At 37.9% G+C, this 19,663-nt stretch overlaps 1 protein-coding gene and 1 pseudogene across 8 annotated transcripts in view; one reads left to right on the top strand and one right to left on the bottom strand.

Annotated features, from left to right (window-relative positions):
- The window catches only part of SBF2 (SET binding factor 2), a gene marked incomplete at both ends in the record, with an annotated part of 316,628 nt that overhangs the window by 274,463 nt on the left and 22,502 nt on the right, over window positions 1–19,663 (bottom strand). For all 7 annotated transcript variants that reach the window (XM_084251933.1, XM_084251932.1, XM_084251930.1 and 4 more), the window contains one exon: window positions 1,896–1,981. In XM_084251933.1, the coding sequence (XP_084108059.1) occupies window positions 1,896–1,981 (86 nt within the window). The remainder of the gene's footprint in view (window positions 1–1,895; window positions 1,982–19,663) is intronic.
- LOC311180068 (THAP domain-containing protein 5-like) lies at window positions 15,769–18,626 on the top strand (annotated as a pseudogene). Its single transcript has 2 exons — window positions 15,769–15,906; window positions 17,710–18,626. The product of its transcript is annotated as a THAP domain-containing protein 5-like (transcript).

The following is a 19,663-nucleotide window of genomic DNA, read 5'->3' on the forward strand; positions in this document are numbered from 1 at the left end:
AGAAGCCATCTAGGAGGCGATCTAAAGTAACCTCATTAGAACAAAATTTGACAACCCTATCGCCCAAGAAACTACAGAGTTTCAGGAATCCTACTGTGAAAAACCCAGATAGATCAAATTTGAAAACAAGATTTTCCTAGTGCTCTTAACAATACTTAACAAATGATAAGGGTTTCACAAGCTCTGAAACCAGGAACTGGTGTTTTGTGCTTTGTTAAGTACAAAATAACTTTAACATCTATCAAAGCCTATTTTAAACATAATGAAATCATTAAAACCAAAACATATAATACTTTCTATTATCTCACAGATCCTCACATCGCTCCCCCCCTACTTTCACTACCAAAATTCAAGATTTACTCTCTCTGTGGGGCTATAGAACCCACAGTTTTCTTTACACACATCAGTTATAACAATCAAAATTAAGCATTCAACAATGTATCTGTTATCCTTAGTAAAGCAGAAGAGGCTATTCATTAGCTAGGGTGAGAAAATTTACAATTTTCCAAGAGAGATATTTCTAATCCATGCTAACAACAAAATGAAAAATTCTTCCTCTGAGGAGGTGATCTGAGATATCAACAAAGAGCAATACCGGGTCTCCCCTGGTGGCGCAGCGGTTGAGCTGCCCACAGCCTCTGCAGCGCGGATTTGATCCCTGGCCACCTCCCACATGGTGCGCAGACCTCTCCTGCCGCGCCCACTGCTCCCCTCAGCAGTGTACTTTGGTCCTTCTGCCTGTTCTATTCCCCAATCTGGCTCTGGTGAATTCTCTCACCCTCCCATGCTTCTGACTGTACCCAGTGCTTGCATAAATAAATAAATAATCTTTTTTTTTTAAAAAAAAGAGCAATACCGCCAACAGCAATGACAATAATAAATATCAACCAGTGACCTCATTTATTAAGCATTTTATGGAAGACAATGCTATAAGCATTTTTGTACATATTTCCCAATTTTTTAAATCTTCATAACATCCATATGAGATTAACATTGTCATTACCTTGCATTATAAATGAGGACTCTGCCACACAAAGTAGTTAAATGATCTGTTGTTAAGTCATACCACGCAGCTGGGATTTCAACCCAGTCTCCTCCAGAGCTCACACTCTTCACTATTATAATATACCAATGCTGTCTCAACAAGAACTATTTTGAAGAACACTGTGTGTTCGTGTGTGTGTGTGTGTGTGTGTAAAAGACACAATATAATAAATACACACATGTACACATATACCTGTATGTTTGAGAGCTGTACTTTATAGTCATATTGCAAAATACTTTAGTGATCATCTTTCCAATCCCTCATTATACCACCATGGATCCACAGTCAGATAAAATATGCTGGTAATCACAAGTTATGCCCAACCTTTAAATCCCTTTAAAATGGCTGACAAAAATAAACTAGTAGAATTGCATTATTATAAAGCAACTAAAGATCCTGTAGCTAGAAAGAATTTGGATTTCAAGCCAAACTTACACCATGACTGATCCACCACTAAACCAACCTCTGGTTTCTTATTTTTCCATGTTTTGTTTAATTTTCACATAAATAACTGAAAATTTCTCATTAAAAATGTAATAATTAATTGCTTAGTAACACACTATCACTGAAGCTACCTAGAAAATAAGCTTTTTAACTAATGGGATTTTTAACAGGAACTTTGCTGCTTCCTAATACAAAAACATCATCATTTTTATCTTTAATATTCAAGAGAAGTTTAAATGGCAAACAAACATTACAGAATCAATACTGTACTTGGAAACTAGGGTAAATTATTCTAGCAATATGTTACAGTTAATCACATTATCAGTAAATGTAACATTAAATGTAATCTAAAAATGTAACATATTAAGTATCATTATAAAAGTACAATAATACAACATCAACTTACCAATTCAATTCCCTGTGGAAAAGGTGTATCATCCCAGTCCTTCTGTGGAAATCTCTGGATTATTTTTCCCAGACCTGCTCCTGATCCTATTAATAAAATCAAAGTGAATTAGTTATAGGGTTCTTTACAAAGTCTGAACAGTCATTATATTAATATTTAGTTATACATGAATATTTGTTGAATAAATTGATGCACTGCTTAAAACATTTTCAAGTTTTAAAGGGCATAAAATTATTTACCTTCTAAACGTAATACTAAAATGATAATCTTTATGCTACTGAATCTCAGAAAAGTGACATAGATGAAAAACTAAAAAAAACAGAGGTACTGAAACCTAAAATTTCTACACTATGGAGTAACTGCCCTTTGCTCCCAGTAAGGAAATCAATCTTTTCAGTGTCTCAAGTTGAAACTTAAAAGTTTTTCTATGGAGACAAAGCAATTTTAAGTGATAAGTGAGATAGTACTATTAGAACTAAGCTTCAATAATGGGTTATAAACAGTTATGGGCAAAATAAAGATTTTTAGAGTAACCTAGGAACTTATCAATCTCTAGGCAGGATTTCTCAACATTACCACTACTGACATCTGAGGGTGGATAACTCTGCTATGTTTTAGCAGGGAGGGGCAGTTGGCTGTCCTACACACTTTAGTGGCTTAGCAACTCCCCCAGCATGAACCTTCTAGATGCTAATAGCACCTTCCCAACTCCACCAATTATCTAATGCAACTAATGTCTCGAGACATTGCCAAATATCCTCTAGGGTTAAAACTGCCCTTGTTTGAAAAACACTGGTCTATAGCATTGCTACAAAAATATCCTGTGACAATAAAAAATAGATCAACTCATAGCTAAACTATAAGGATATAGTTTGTGAGTAACTTGGGGCTAAAAAGTACATATTAAATCTAAATGGATTTTTATTTTACTTGTTGAAGAGTTCCATGCGTTTGTGTATTCTACATGTTGTTCCAGCTCACTTTGAAGTGAAAACAACAACATTCTGATTATTTCTACATTTAACTCAGGAAGCCTTAACATTTAATTTTTACATATATAGAGAGATACAGATACACAAATTATATATATATATATAAAGAGAGAGAGAGAGAGGTATATGTTTTTAATCACCCACTATCATTTTCTCACCCTCTTCCCTCTAAATTTAAATTCCTCCTTGTCCCTCACATAAAGTTCAATCACTTTATGCCTAAATGTTTACTTTTAAAACATAAATATTAAGTTAAATTCACTTTACTAATCAACTCGGACCTGTGTTCTAAAACTTAAGTCTTTTTTTTTTTTCCAAAGATTTATTTATTTATACAAGAGCCGGGATACAGGCCAGATGTGCAGGAGGGTGAGAGGATTCACCAGAGACAGAGTGGGGAACAGAACAGGCAGACTGACAAAATACACTGCTGAGGGGAGCAGCGGGTGAGACAGGAGAGGTCTGCCTCGCCATGTGGGCATCTCCACAGCCGGCAGAGACTGAAACGGCACAGATCGAACCAGCACTGCAGATGCTGCGGACTGCCTCACGGTGCTGCGCTCAACTGCCTGTGCCACCAGGGAGGCCCAACTTAAATCTTTTTTTAAGTAAAAACATTCCAAATTAATAACTACTATAGTACAGTAACTCTTCGTCTATCCATCAATATTGGGGAGGGAAGGATTTCATAAAGAGAAAACTAACTAGTATCACAGGCAATCATTTTTCAAAATCTACCAAAAGCATCACAACTTCTGACATCCCAAGCAGACCTAATTCAACAAACTGCTAGTTCTGGACAAATACAAACAAAAAAAGACATTAGCTCCGTAGGGAACTCATGATCTGTGAGGAGAAACAGACAAATGAACTGATCATTCAACATGTATAGTACAATGATAAAAGGAGAAATAACCCAGCATAGCAGAGAAGACCCCAGCATTGAATACTGAACACCTGACAACTAGTTCATACTGAGTTAAATGTTTGTTTTAATAAACTCACTAATAATGACAAATTGTTTTAAGCTTACATCTACCTCTTTTAAAACACATAAATGCATATTATTATGTCATATTTAACTAGATACCCTATACCATTTATTCCATTCTAAAAATTGTATTTAATGTAATTTACAGTCAGATATTTTATCATTTTTTACTAATTATAAAAACAATAAATGTTAACTATATATTTTTTAAATACCTAAAAATATAAGAAATTATAACGGGGGCTGAAGCCAAAGACTTACAAAACCACCAATAATCCCACACCAGGAGGCGATCACTACTAATCACACACATGTATTTTTTCTACATAATTGAAATCATATTAAACTTAGCTTTACATATTGATTACTTAATATATTAAATGAGCTTTTGATGCTATTGTATATTTTCTAGTTTCTCACTATAATAATACAAGAAAAAGCATCATTCTTTATAAAACTTTATCTTCATCTCACTTTTCCTCAGAAAAATCCTCAGATATACAACTATAGTCTCAAAGATTATGAATATTTTAAAGATTCACAAAGCCAAAGGACCCAGTAGAGATTAACTACATATAAGAATTTTATATACTGTGTATAAGAATGACATTTTTATTACATCTTTACCAATAACTTATTTTAAAATTTTGCTTACTGCCAATTTCAGAAATGAAATGTTTCCTCTTTCTTTGCAGGAGCATAACTTTCGAAAGTTCTCTAGAAAAAATATATATTTTTATTCATATATTTTAATTTAACTGTATTGTTTTTATTGAGGTAGAAATTGATTTCATTGTGATATGTAGTGTTAGATTTACTTGAAAATGCTGACATAAGATTAATAAATGCACACAAAAAATTATTCATAAGACTTTCAGTTATATGATGATGTTATGTGAAAATGGTAATTAGGTTAGAAAAAGGCAAGAATAAAAATGGTAAACTACTTCACTACAAATGAAATGTGGGAAAGGTGATAACTTGGTTTACAAATATCAAATATGTAAACTGCTGCAGCTAGCAACTTTTGAGAAACTTAAAGTACTTTATAAAAACTAAAATGTGGGCCTCCCTGGTGGTGCAGGAGGTTGAGCACCACACTGTGAAGCTGTCCACAGTCTCTGCAGCGCGGGTTTGATCCCTCGGCCGGCGAGAATCCCACATGGCACAGCAGACCTCTCCTGCCTCACCCACTGCTCCCCTCAGCAGTGTATTTCATCAGTCTGCCTGTTCTGCAACCTGCTCTGTCTCCGGTGAATCCGCTCACCCTCCCGCACATCTGGCCTATACCCGGTTCTTGTATAAATAAATCTTTTTTTAAAAAAAAAACTAAAATATTTTCTGATTCTTGCTTATTTTTAAATGTTGGTCTGAATGTTTAAATAAATGTATTTCCCAAGTTTATATATTTTATTGATAACTATTCTTATAGGGAGTACTGGTTATATTTATGAATGCCAAGAAAATGATATTTACATTGAAGAGCAAGTCACCCTGAGGAAAGACTTTTCTAGAGTCAGATATCTCATTTGGGCTGGCCTTATGAAGAGAGGTCATGTCAATCAGAGTGGTAAGCAGCTTATATCTGCACTAAATATTAAATGGGCTAGGTGAGTGGAAAAGGAGAGAGGGAAATTTCTCAAAAGAAAGAGGACTATTTCCAAGAAAGGAGAAGTACTAAGCAAACAAAATTGTGATGGTCCAATTGTATGCAGCTTAACTGGAAAGGGGGTGGGACTTGTCAATCAGGGCCTTCGTGTTTTTCTTTCCAGTTCCTACTCTCCCACTCCACCATAAAATTTTAAAATAAAACTAAATGGAGTTTACATATAAAAACGGGGACCCTTGGCAGGCCATCAGCACATCTGGAAATTGCTTCCTTTGAAAAAAGTATATATGCTAGACAAACTGCCCAAGGCAAATAAGAAGGGTGAGGAAATATTGGCATGGTCAGGCATACTTATCCCTTCTAACGTTTGGTAACCCACTTCCCTTGGGTCCTCGTAGAGTTGTTGGCTGGCTACTCAACCCAGCCAGATGAAGTAGGAAGTGACCAAGAATGAACCAATCATCCATCACTCCCTGGCAAAGTCACTGTTCTAGTCTTGGCAAACGATCCCAGGGGAATCAAACAATATTCTCCAGAGTTGCTAACTAATGCAAAAGGTGTGGAGTTGTCAGTAGCTATGAGGAAATACATCTATAAAAGGACTGAAGAATGAGCAGGAGTTAACCAGCTGGAGAAGTGTAAATACTCTGATCTACAGAAGGCGGGATGCTTGATATTTCTTGACTATACCAATTGACAAAAAGTATTTGAGTGCCTTTCATGTATTTAGTATAAACAAAGAGATGATGCACAAAATATATACTGCTTGATTTAACATAGACTGAACTTTGAAAAATGCTACTCCAAAAACTAATTCCATAATCTTTTTCTATTTCATGTTCACCTAAACAACTGTTTTAATGGTTAACTACAATAGACTTGTTTAATAGTGTTTATTCACTTCCTCTTTTATCAAAAGTAGTACCACCCACAGTTCAATCAAGGGTAGCAGTCAAATTCAGGAGCATACCAATCTACAGGTCCTTTCACCAGCCAAAAAGAAATCACTAAGTCATTTATTTAGCTATTACATTTATTGTCACTTGTCTGTCTTACCTCACTAGATTGAAAACAATCATTTTGGCCTGCTTTATTTATTGATGTACTCCCGGCATTAAGACCAGTTCTTGGCATACATTAGGTACTTGATGAAAATATTTGTTGAAAAAATGAACAGAGTAGACAAGGGCATCTATAGACTTGCAAGCAACTTTTGACCAGAGTGACAGATTCCTCTGCTAGGCAATTTTATAGAAAAAATGAGAGAATAAAGCAATCAAAAAGAGGTATCAAGACTTGTTATGATGTAGAGAAAGCTCAGGCAAACATAGTGGATGATATGTAAAACCAAAGTTATAAACAGCAGAAACTTGCCAACACAAACATGTAAAAAAGAAGCAGAAATGCCACAAGACAAAGGTCGTGTAGCTAAGTTCTACTTCCACTAAACTAGCAGCATTGTAGCATCTGTCATCAAATTTATGAGCTATTATGATATTCCTCCCTCTTAAGCTAGATTAGGTCTGTATTTCTTGACAATGAAGAGTCCAAACTAGAAAACACAGTAAGAGGCACCGGATAAATTAAGTTCTTTCAAACTGGAAATGGGAGGCCTCCCTGGTGGCATAGGGATTATGTTTCAGTGCTATCACCAACTAAGGTCTAAGTTCGATCCCCAGGCAGGGAGCTTACCCCCATATGACACAGCAGATCTCTCCTGTCTTGCCCACTGCCTCCCTAAGCAGTGTATTTCAGTAGATCCACCTGTTCTGCTCCCCACTCTGTCTCTGGTGAATCTTCTCACCCCCCACACACCTCTGACCTACAACCCAGTTCTTCTATGCATAAATAAATCAATCTTAAAAAAAAATTTAAAATGGTTCTGAAAACAATGATATTAGATTTAGTCAGAAAACTTGAAAAGTAAAATCATGAAAAGTTTCTCCAAATATCTGAAGAGCTATTAGATGGAGTAACAGTGGAGAAGACTACAGTCAAAAGATAAAATTCAGAGGAGATATTTTTGAGTCAATATAAAGAAGAACCATCTAAGAATGACAACTATAAAGAAACAAGATAAATTGTCACAGAAAGCAATGATCATAACCGGAGTTTTAGTACAAGCTACCAGTTTTCACAGAATGAAAAACCAAGGAAACAAGTACTGAAAATGAATCCAAATAATCTGACAAATAGACGACTACAAGTAATATATTTTTTAAAATCACACTGTGCCAGCTCTGTGTTAAGATGCTAAGGAGGGGTCTCCCCTGGTGGCGCAAGCGGTTGAGCGCTGGGTTGCGAGGCTGCCTGCAGTCTCTGCAGCACCAGTTCCATCCCCGGCTACCCGTGAGGGTCCCACAAAAAAAAAAAGAGGATTGGAAAAAAAAAAGATGCTAAGGAGAAAAGGATAAAACTTGCTATAAGAATAGTTAGGACTTGATTTGAGGTTTCTGAAATGCAAATAAAAGGGCAGATGCAGGCACAGTATAACAACAAAGTATTAGGGAAGCAAACTATATTCTTTAGAAACCAGGTCATACTGAGTAATGAAATCAGAAATAGAAAAAAAATTAAATTCCAAAATTGGAACAGAAATATTTCTTATTTTGGGCCTCCCCTGGTGGCGCAGCGGTTGAGCACTGGGCTGCGAAGCTGCCCGCAGCCTCTGCAGCGCCAGTTCGATCCCCGGCCGTATGAGAGGGTCCCACATGGCGCGCAGACCTCTCCTGCTGTGCCTGCTGCTCCCCTCAGCAGTGTATTTCATCCATCTGCCTGTTCTGTTCCCCACTCTGGCTCTGGTGAATTCTCTCACCCTCCCATGCTTCTGACTGTACCCAGTGCTTGTATAAATAAATAAATAAATCTTTAAAAAAAAATTTCTTATTTCTATTTTGAAATAATAGTAGTATCAGGGCCTCCCCGGTGGCGCAGCGTTTGAGCGCTGGGTTGCGAAGCTGCCCACAGCCTCTGCAGTGCCAGTTCGATTCCCAGCTGCTCCCCGGCCACTGGAGGAGGGTCCCACATGGCGCGCAGACCTCTCCTGCCGTCCGCTGCTCCCCTCAGCAGTGTACTTCGGTCCTTCTGCCTGCTCTGCTCCCTGCTCTGGCTCTGGTAAATTCTCTCACCCTCCCGCACTTCTGATTGTACCCAGTGCTTGTATAAATAAATAAATATATCTTTAAAAAATAATAATAATAATAGTATCATTTAGATCCAGTGAGAAGAAGTATGTTGTGAGACTCCAAATAAACAATAGAACATCCAAAAAAGAGAATAAAAGTAGATATTCTCTCATGATTTAAAAAAAATTCAGGGATCTCCCTGGTGGCGCAAGGGGCTGAAAACTAGCACAATGAAGCTATCCACAGCCACTGCAGCACGAGTTTGATCCCTGGCCAGGGAGGTGATCCACATGGCTCAACAGACCTCTCCTGTCTCACCCATGTATTTCATTGGCAACATGGATGGAGCTGGAAGGAATTAGGCTAGCTGAAATTAGTCAGAAGGAAAAAGATAGCTCCAGATGGTCTCACTTATATAGGGAATACAGAGAAATGAAACAAAAGGTTAAGACAAAGTCCAAACTAGCAGCTGACCATAGAACTGAGGCATACAGCAAAGGAGAGGGCTGAGACAAAACAAGGAAGGAACGAACACAAAGGAATATGGGGATGGTTCATGGGTGATATGGTGGCGGGAGAACTATGGGGACTACAATGATGTAAGGGAAAAAAATAAATTTAAAAAAACCAAAGGTACTGGGAAAGTCAAGCATCTGACTCTTGTCACCTAGACTGCCCAGCATCAACCCCTCCCATGGACTCCCTTCACAACCCACACCTCCTTGCATTCCTTCCCCCCTTATAGAATCACAGCCCTCCTGCCATTCTGGGACCAGCTTCATTAGTGTGCTAACCTGACTGCTGATTCCCTTGGTGCCCATTTCATTTAATAAACTACTCTGTGCAAAGACATTTTTGTGGTCCAGAGTTTGGCGTTCTGCAAAAGACTCAGTCTGGTCACTTACATTATCAACTACCATCACCATTTTCACATGAGATCCTCAGACTCATTCATCTCTTTTTTTGGTTTGTTTATTTATGCATACAAGAACTGAGGTGTAGGCCAGAGGTGGGGGGGGGGGGTGAGAGGACTCACCAGGGACAGAGTAGAGAGCAGAAGCAGCAGATGTACTGAAATACACTGCTGAGGGGAGTAGCAGGTGAGACAGGAGAGGTCTGCTGTGCCATGTGGGTTAGCTCCTTGGCTGGGGATCAAACTCTTGTTGCAGTGGCTGTCGAGAGTTTCACAGTGCTGAGACTTAAACCCTTATGCCACCTGGGAGGGCCTGACTTTATTCCTCTTATCTTCGAATGTTTCTACCTTTTTACCTCTTTCTGTTTTCCTCCTCTCCAATAATATGGGAGAAACTGACAGTACTTGAACATAAGTATGCCTGTCATGCTAAGAACTTTTTCATCCATTTGTCGTTTTACGGCATCCTGCAGATTTTTTGTTTGTTTGTTTATTTGTTTGTTTTTCAAAGATTTATTTATTCATGCATACAAGAGCTGGGGTACAGGCCAGAGGTGAGGGGGGTGAGACAGAGAAAATAATTTAAAGAATATAATTTAAAGATGCTCCCACTATTCACCAGAGACAGAGTGGGGAACAGAACAGGCAGACTGACTAGACTACACTGCTGAGGGGAGCAGCAGGTGAGACAGGAGAGGTCTGCTGCGCCATGTGGGTTTCTCCCTGGCCAGCCAGGGATCAAACTCATGCTGCAGAGGCTGCAGATTGCTTCATAGTGCAGTGCTTAACCCCTTGCGCCACCAGGGAGACCGTGTCTTCCTATTTTTAAAGATTTCCAAACTCTCTTTGCCTATCCTTTGGTTCCTATCCCATTCTCTTCTCTCCCAAGAAGCATAAGAACTGAATGGACATAGATTTGTCCTTAGGAAGGAAGGGGAAGAGTCCTGATAAAGAAACAAGTAGCTACTGTGTATATGACCTCTGCTTAACTTTATGGAAAGAAGCCATATTTGGAGATTAGTCAAAGTTGGGTTCAAATACAGAGTCTGCTATTTCATAGTCTTGTGAGTTTGGAAAATTCATTTAATCTCTCTGAATCTCAGTTTTCTCAATCTCAAAATATAGTTACTGTAATTCCCACCACACAGGTTATAAGGTTAAGATCCCATCCCTAACAGCACAGTGTCACAAAAAATAAGCCAGAGATGAGGAAAAACCAGATCAACTTAAGACTTTTTTATTTAAAGAATACAGTTTAGGGCCTCCCTGGTGGTGCAGGGGTTAAAGACAGCGCTATCAAGCTATAACCAGCCACTGCAACATTAATTCAATCCCTGGACCGGCCAGGGAGCTACCCACATGGCACAGCAGACCTCTCCTGTCTCACCCCTGCTCCCCTCAGCAGTGTATTTCAGTAGATTGGATGTGTTGCTTCCCACTCTCTCTGCTGAATCCTCTCGCCCCCTGCATCTCTGGCTTACACACCAGTTCTTGTATGCATAAAACAATCAATCTTTTAAAAAATAAAACAAAATAAAGAATATAATTTAAAGATGCTCCCACTATTAACATCATCTTCTTTAAGTAAGTGAATTACCCAAAATGTATTAAGAAATCAAGATGAGTCTGAGGTAGTTTTAGTGATCTCTTTTTATTCTATCCTGACCAATACTTTCTTAAATTACATGCTTGCAAACAAAAGACATTCTTTACAAATCTGTAAAAGAGTAAAAATTTGCGAGAAGATAGAGATAGTGGTGTTAGAACACAGCTTGCCAATCTTTCTGAATTCTCATATAAAAAAATTGAGCATCAAGACAACACAACTGGCTTACAGACAAACATAAGAACACTAGAACAGAGTAGAGAACCCAGAAATAAACCTTCAAATATATGATCAAATTATCTTCATTTTAACAAGAGTGCTAAGTCTAAACAGTGGGGAAATGATAGTCTTTTCAACAAATGGTGCTAGAAAAAGTGCATATTCACAGACAAAAGAATAAATCTGGACCCTTACATTTTACCATTTACAAACTTTAACTCTCACACTATAAAACTCCCAAATGAAAACAAAGAGGAAAATCTTCATGGCATAGGATTTAGCAATGATTTCTCAGATATGACACCAAAAGCACAAGCAATAAAAGCAAAAACAAGACTGGTCCAACTTCAAAAACTTCTGCACAGCAAAGGAAACTATCAAGACAGTTGAAAGGCAACCTGTGGAATGAGAAAAAAATATTTGCAAACCATATACCCGAAATACATAAAGAACTACAATTCAACAAATAAGCCAATTAAAACATAAGCAAAGGTCCTTTCAGCCAGAATCACCATCTTCCATTAAGTCACCAAAATGACCAACACAAAGGGAAACAGAAGCAGCGCCTTCTATATGTTCCTCACACCTTTTAGAAAACATGGAGTTGTTCCTTTGGCCATACAGCCAAACCTACAAGAAAGATGATAACGGAGACAAGGGGATGGGCACTGTTTAAAAAGGAATGCCCCACAAATGTTACCATGGCAAAACTGGAAGAATCTACCTACTTAGCATGCAGGTGGCTTGTAAACAAATAAGGGCAAGATTCTTACAAAATAAAATAATGTCCATATTGAGCATATTAATTAAGCACTGTAAGAGTTGAGGTATCTTCCTGAGATGTGTGAAAGAAATGATCAGGAAAAAAAAGTCAGCTGGGTTCAACGAAGCACCAGTCTGCTCCATCCAGAGCAGCACACTTTCTGAGAACCAATGGAAAGGAGCCTGAGCCACTGAAACCCAATTCCTATGAATTGATTGCATAATAGAGGTAGAAAAAAAAAAAACAAGAGACCTCTGTCCTACAAAGAAAGAAAACATAAGAAAAGGATTTAAAGACATTTTTATAAAAATACACAAACACATCAAAAGATGCTCAATATTACTATCAATAGGGAAATGTAAATCAAAACCACAATGGGGGCCTCCCTGGTGGTGCAAGGGGTTAAGATGCAGCCTATGAAGCTATCCGCAGCCACTGCAGCACAAGTTCAATCCCCATCCAGGGAGCTACCCACATGGCACAGCAGACCTCTCCTGTCTCTCCCACTGCTCCCTTCAGCAGTGTATTTCAGTCAATCTGCCTGTTCTGTTCCCCACTCTGTCTCTGGTGAGTCCTCTCACCCCCCACCTCTGGCCTATACCCCAGTTCTTGTATGCATAAATAAATCTTTAAAAAAAAAAAAAAAAACCACAGGGCCTCCCCGGTGGCGCAGCGGTTGAGCACTGGGTTGCGAAGGTGCCCGCAGCCTCTGCAGCACCGGTTCGATCCCCAGCTTCTCCCTGGCCACGCTGGTTCGATCCCCAGCTGCTCCCCAGCCACCAGAGGAAGGTACCACATGGCGCGCAGACCTCTCCTGCCGCCCACTGCTCCCTCAGGAGTGTACTTCGGTCCTTCTGCCTGCTCTGCTCCCTGCTCTGGCTCTGGTGAATTCTCTCACCCTCTCACGCTTCTGACTGTACCCAGTGCTTGTTTAAATAAATAAATAAATCTTAAAAAAAAAAAACCTGTATAATAAAAAAATAAATAAATAAATAAATAACCCACAATGAGATCTCACTTCACACAAGATGGTCACTATTGAAAGCCCAGAAAATAACAGGTGTTAGTGAAGATGCAGTATAAATGCAACCCTTGTTAGCTGGAATGTAAAATGGGATAGACACTATGGAAAAAGTATGAAGCCTTCTCAAAAAAGTAAAAACAGATTTTAATATAATGTAGCAATTCTACTTCTGGGTATATATTCAAAAGAACTGAACAAAGGCTCTCATAGAGATATTTGCACACTTAAGTCTACTGGTTGGTGGGTCTCACCCATGCATCTACAACTGCAGTTGTCGGGACACAACTCAGCTTCAGGATTCAACAATAATAAGGTTTATTTACAAAGGGGAAAGAGAGATAGAGAAGTTAGGAGAAAGGAAAGTGTTAGAGGCAGGGCCAGAAACAATAGCAAAGTCAAAGATCTCGAAGTTCTCAAGTCATGAAGGTCTCAAAGATCTCATCAGAGGTAGCACCATAGCAGTCAGCAACAGCAATTCCAACACTGGGCCAGGCAGCACTGAACACTGGACTGGATGGTACTAAAGGCAAAAGCACCAGGGGTTGGTGCCAGATGTAACACGGGTAAGGACCAGTGTTATAGCTATGCTAAGCATAAAACCAATAGCAATCAGCTCTTTAAGAGACACCTAGCATAGGGCCAATGTTGTCATTCAGCAAGCAAAGCTGGAGGTCAGATCTGTGAAGGCATGGTGCCAGAGGACAGGGTTCAGCGCTACAGTTCATTGAAGGTCTTCTGGATGAATCTGACTGCCTGTCCAACTGCCTCTTTAAGTCCTCTCCCAAGGACTCTCCCACCCACACACACACACACACACACACACACACACACACATATTAAACTGGTTGGAGCCTAGCTTATTCTCCAAAGGCCTGTCTTTCAAACCTGATTGGTCTTTTTAGTAGACTGGCACCCATGAGAGTTCCAATCACATTGGGAGGTTTACAATCCTACATTTGCATAACTGTCAAAAGGGGTGTGTGGGTGTGGGGGGGGTTGGGGGAGGGCTGCACCATTTGTACTTTATAACTGAACACTAGGAACCAAAGGGGGGATTGACTGGCATTGAGTTCCAATAGGACTGGTCCATTTACAATCCTATATTTGCATAACAACACTAGTTGGTCTATTCTTAAGCCTATTTTCCAATATTCAGGGTAGGATCTTGGGCTGGAGGGCGCCAAGGAACCACAACTGGAGCCAGTCTCAATGGGGCAGGAGGCAAACTGCACCTGATGCCCTGTCTCAGGACTGGGTTTAACAATTTGGGGGCCCTGCTTCAGATGTAATCAAAACATCTATTAATGGACAAATGGGTGTGTGTGTGTGTGTGTGTGTGTGTATATATATATATATATATACACACACACACACACACACAACATTTTCTTTATATACATGTGTGTGATGAACTGTAGCATTGAATCCTGTCCTCTGGCACCATGCCTTCATAGATAGATAGATAGAGATAGAGATAGATAAAGATAGAGATATATAGAGATAGAGATAGAGATATATAGATATATAGATATGCACAATGGAATATTATTCAGCCTTTAAAAAGGAAATCTTGTCATATATTACAAATGGATGAACTCTGCAGACATATATACAAATAAAAGATAGCACAACTAAATACGCAACAAAGCTAGGTTAAAAGGTATCCTCAAAAGACTGTTGGATCCATAAGACCTGTGAAGTGTCAACATCTAGACAGAAGTAAGATGGAAGCAACACGATAGACTGAAAACAGGAGACATGAGAGCAGGAGAAGGACAAAAGAGCCAATGAACATTCACTGGAAAACAGAATGGTCAATTTGCAAGCAGCAGCTGAAACAGGAAGGACAAGAACTAAAATGGAGTACTCAAATCTCCCATACTAGAGAAACTACAGGGAGTAGATGCAAAATTTAACAGAAAAGAATTTATACTACCTAACCTAAAGATTTCAGATATAGCTAGAGATCAAGACAATGATAAAATGCCATTAGGATCAATAAATGGAATCATATTAACTGACAATTTAAAAAATAAGAATATCTTAACACAGAAAAAGCATTTTACAAAATTTAATACCTACTTATGATTAAACGCTGGGCAAATTACAAACATAAAGTACCTCCTCAATATGGTAAAAAGCAATTATAAAAAGTCTGCTTAACAACATAGTTAATGACAAAAGACTGAATGCTTTCCAAGACTCAGAAAAAGGATGTCCACAGTCATGATTTCTATTCAACATCATACTGGAAGTCCTAACCACATATATTATCTTCACTTGTAAACATTCTGCAAGAAATTCTAAGAATTTTTTTTTAAAGTCACTAGAATAAATTAATTTAAAAATTGGGGTCAGAATGGGGGGGTTGCAATTGTATGGGGAATATAAAAATAAAATTTATTATTTAAAAATAAATAAATAAATAAATAAATTTTAATCATTAAATAGTTACATATCTTTGGATGACTACGAATAATTTTAAACTCTTCTGAAGGCCCAGAAGATACAAAATGTATTTAGTTACAAGGTACACTAGGTATACCCCAAAGATTCAATCTACCTGGAACCTCTCAATGAAACTTCATTTAGGAAAATAGTCTTAGAACATACAGTTAAGATGAGGTCATAATGGATGAGGATGGGCCCTATCCAGTGACTGGTATTCTGATAACAAGAGAAAAACAGATATACAGACACACAAGAAAAACACCATGTGAAGATCAAGACTGGAGTGTTGCAGCTGCAAATCAACGAACATCAAAGAATGTAAAGGATTATAAGCAACCACAAAAAGGCAGGAGAAGGACCAGGAACAGACTGGTCCTCAGAATCTGCCAGAAAGAACCAACCTTGCCAATACTTTGATTTTCATCTTCTAGTCTGCTGTTACAGCCACCCTAGAGCCATGATCTCACAGACTCCACCCGTAACATTTGTATCTTTAGGTAGATTTCTGTTTTACAAAATGTTTTTTAGGGCCTATCTCGTGGGGCAAGGGGTTTACCACTGTCCTATGAAGCAATCCTCGGCCTCTGCTGCAGGAGTTCCATCCCCCGTCAGTGAGGGAGATTCCCACATGGCAAGGCAGACATCTCCTGTCTTGCCCACTGATCCCCTCAGCAGTGTACTTGGGTCAGTCTGCCTGTTCTTTTCTCCATTCTGTCTCTGGTGAATCTTCTCACCCCCCACAACTCTGGCCTGTACCCCAGCTTGTATGCATAAATAATCTTTTTTTAAAAAAGTTTTTTAGCAAATGATAACTTTTTTAATTGTTGTTTTCTTGTTCACATAGAAAGCTTTCATGTTTATTTAGCATTTAATGAAAGAAATCTGTTTATTTCAACTGAAGCAAGTCTTTTTTGTGGTTATTTAAAAATTCTGGTAGGAATGCAATGTGATTATCCGATTTTCCAATATAATGTCCCACTATTTAAAAGGTTTACTTGGGACACACAAACTATTTTGTTCTGAAGTTTAACTTAGCAAAGTGCCCACAAGTTTTTATAGAAATGAAAAAGAATGTATTTTAAAATTAACAGAAAAGATAGAGAAGGTACACTAATGAAAATAATTCATCAGTGCCCCTAGCCCACTGGGATCTCCAGGGGCTGTACTGGAGAGATGCTCCACCACTGCACACCAATTTGCTATAAGAACACCAGGGAGAAAACAATAAGGACCAGAGCTGAGTTTTTGTTTTTGTTTTTGTTTTTAAAGAGGCATGTATTTTTATTTATTTGTTTATTTTTATTTGTTTGTTTGTTTATACATGCACTGGGTACAGTCAGAAGCGCGGAGGGTGAGAGAATTCACCAGAGCCAGAGCGGGGAGCAGAATAGGCAGAAGGACCGAAGTACACTGCTGAGGGGAGGAGCGGGCGGCAGGAGAGGTCTGCGTGCCATGTGGGACCCTCCTCCGGTGGTCGGGGAGCAGCCGGGGATCGAACCGGCGCTGCAGAGGCCGCGGGGAGCTTCGCAACCCAGCGCTCAACCGCTGCGCCACCCGGGAGGCCCCAGAGCTGAGTTTTTACTCCTTTCCTCTACATGACAAAAAAAGACCTAAAAAATGGTTAAAGAACATGAAATGAGATTCATGGGTTCCCAGTAAATACCAGTTCCTATGTAGTGACCATTTTACTTCTGTTTCTCTTGACATCAGAGTGGGTATTTGACATCTGAACCAAACTGCAACGCCAGTTTTTTTTGCTGGGAAAACTGACATACCAGGAAAAGTGAGGCTAATTTGTACTTTTAAAAGTGTGATCATTTTAAAGATTTCAACATTGTAAGCACAGCTTATGAGAGCAAAAGATAACACATACATAAATGATTAGGTTATTAACATAAATTAATGATTTAGGACTTTTTGCTGGTCTTTGAATGATGTGAAATGTTTCCATTATATAAGGAATAAGATGATGCTTTTTGAAAAATACTTTATATGAGTTATATACTTACAACTTTTTTTTAACTTAATAAGTTTACTTGTCCAATATACTGCTCAAAGTTGTAACTAAATAGTCATCACTAACTAGTAAGAAAATAAGCCCAGTAAGGACATCTTTTTCAGAATTTGAAAATAGTATTTTCAGGAAGAAGATCCTTCCAAAAAAAAAAATCTCCAAGGAAGAAATTAGAAAATGGAAAAACAAGTGTGCTTAAATGCCAAGTCAGAAGAATTATTTGTATCAAATGAGTCAAGGAAAAATACAATTATCACAGATGTCCTCCCTGAGCATGCAGAATTACTTGATTCATCTTCCTTGGTGAAGCCATCAGCTCCAAAAAAAGGAAGTATGAAAAATAACATTAACTCTTAACCTAGCTAAACAAGATTACTAGAAAACCAGAATCTACCTTGGAAACATCAGTTAACCAAAACATGTAAAGGCAGTTTTCACACTTCTCTTGAGATTTCAAATTCTACAGCTATCACTTTGACAACTTCAGATTCAGAAGGTATGCAACACTCTTTGGAAACCCAAGAGTACTTGAAAACACTACCAATCATTTTGCTAATCCAAACTTTACAAAAAATTCCATGGAAATTAATCAGGCCCAGGAAAATTCATTCTTATTCAGCAAACTGCTCAAACAGTTGAAAAAATAAACACAAATATAGAATCTGTTATTGCCATTTTTGCACCTATAGAAAGTTCCAGAACACAGTTATTTTCTTCCTGCTTAAAAAGTAACTGCAGAAATGGAAGACACAGACAATGAACACTCCTTCTATAAGGATGTAGACTATGTGATGGAATTTTTACAAATTAAACTTTCTTACTGCAGATGACATAAATAAGGAACATCTTTAGCAGAAGTCTGAAAAGTACATGAAAGATAACTCTTCTTGAGCTACAAAAGTAACAAACTCTTAGAAGACAAGTCTTTTAGAAGCTCTTCTAAGGCAGCTAAAACAGGAAATCTAGTACTGAAGAAAATGTCAAAATTAAAAAAAAATTTTCACAACATATTAGGTTTACTTGATATCAAGTGTTTTACAGCTATGACATTATGTAAGTTTTTTGTTGGGATGTAGAGAAAACATTTCATTACTCGAAATTTTTCCAAACTTAAATTAAAATATAACGAATAATATGATTAAGTCATAAAATTGGAGTACACAGATTAAAAAGAGCCCAGAATAGAAGTTGGGCTCTCTAGGGCCATGTGAAAAATTGAGTTTACTATATCTCTAATGTAGTTTGTTTCTTTATAGTTCCTTCTCTTTGTAGTAAAATACTTTCAATAAAATGATTTTTCTGTAAGATAATCTATACTTATACAATACTAGAGTGTTGCCTAGATTTTGATACTATTAACTATTGGATTGTCCTCAATATTTACTGAATTCTATGTTGCTTGACCTTTTAGCTATAGTTATCTGTAATATAAAGGAAAATACCTTTTATGATTTTATTCTAATTGAACTAAAATAATTGAAATAACCCAGCCCTTAAGAAAATATTATTCTAGTTATATTAGTTTGACTGCAAAAATAATCAACATCTATACAATTTCTATTAAACCTATAATGCATTGATAATGCATAAATTCAGTGATTTAGAGAATGTCAAAATTAAGACAAGTAGAAAAGAATGAAAATTAAAATTAAATATATTATTTAGCATTTGATAAAGTACTATAGGTTGCATCTTTTTACTGAACAAAAATGTCTAATAGCAATGAAGAAAGAACTGTTAGCAGTATACAGTGCTGTGAAAACTTTTATCAAGTCAGTATTTCCAAATTATCTACTGAATGCACACCCCACCCACACCCCAGGATCATCTACAATCATTCTAATAGCTCTAACTCTTATCATCTTTCACATGAATGACAGCAGCAGCCACATCATCTCCCTACTTCCTGTTTCTCTTCACTCCATTTTCAAGCTTCTGACAATTAAGAAATAAGCTCTGCAAAGTCAAAGTTCATCATGTTAACACTCCAGATCAAAATCATTCAAAGGTTCTCCACTGGCTACCTAATATAATAAAACAGTCCAAAATTGCTTTGGGGAT

The sequence above is a fragment of the Talpa europaea genome (assembly GCF_964194135.1).
Source record: "Talpa europaea genome assembly, chromosome: 1".
Taxonomy (NCBI): domain Eukaryota; kingdom Metazoa; phylum Chordata; class Mammalia; order Eulipotyphla; family Talpidae; genus Talpa; species Talpa europaea.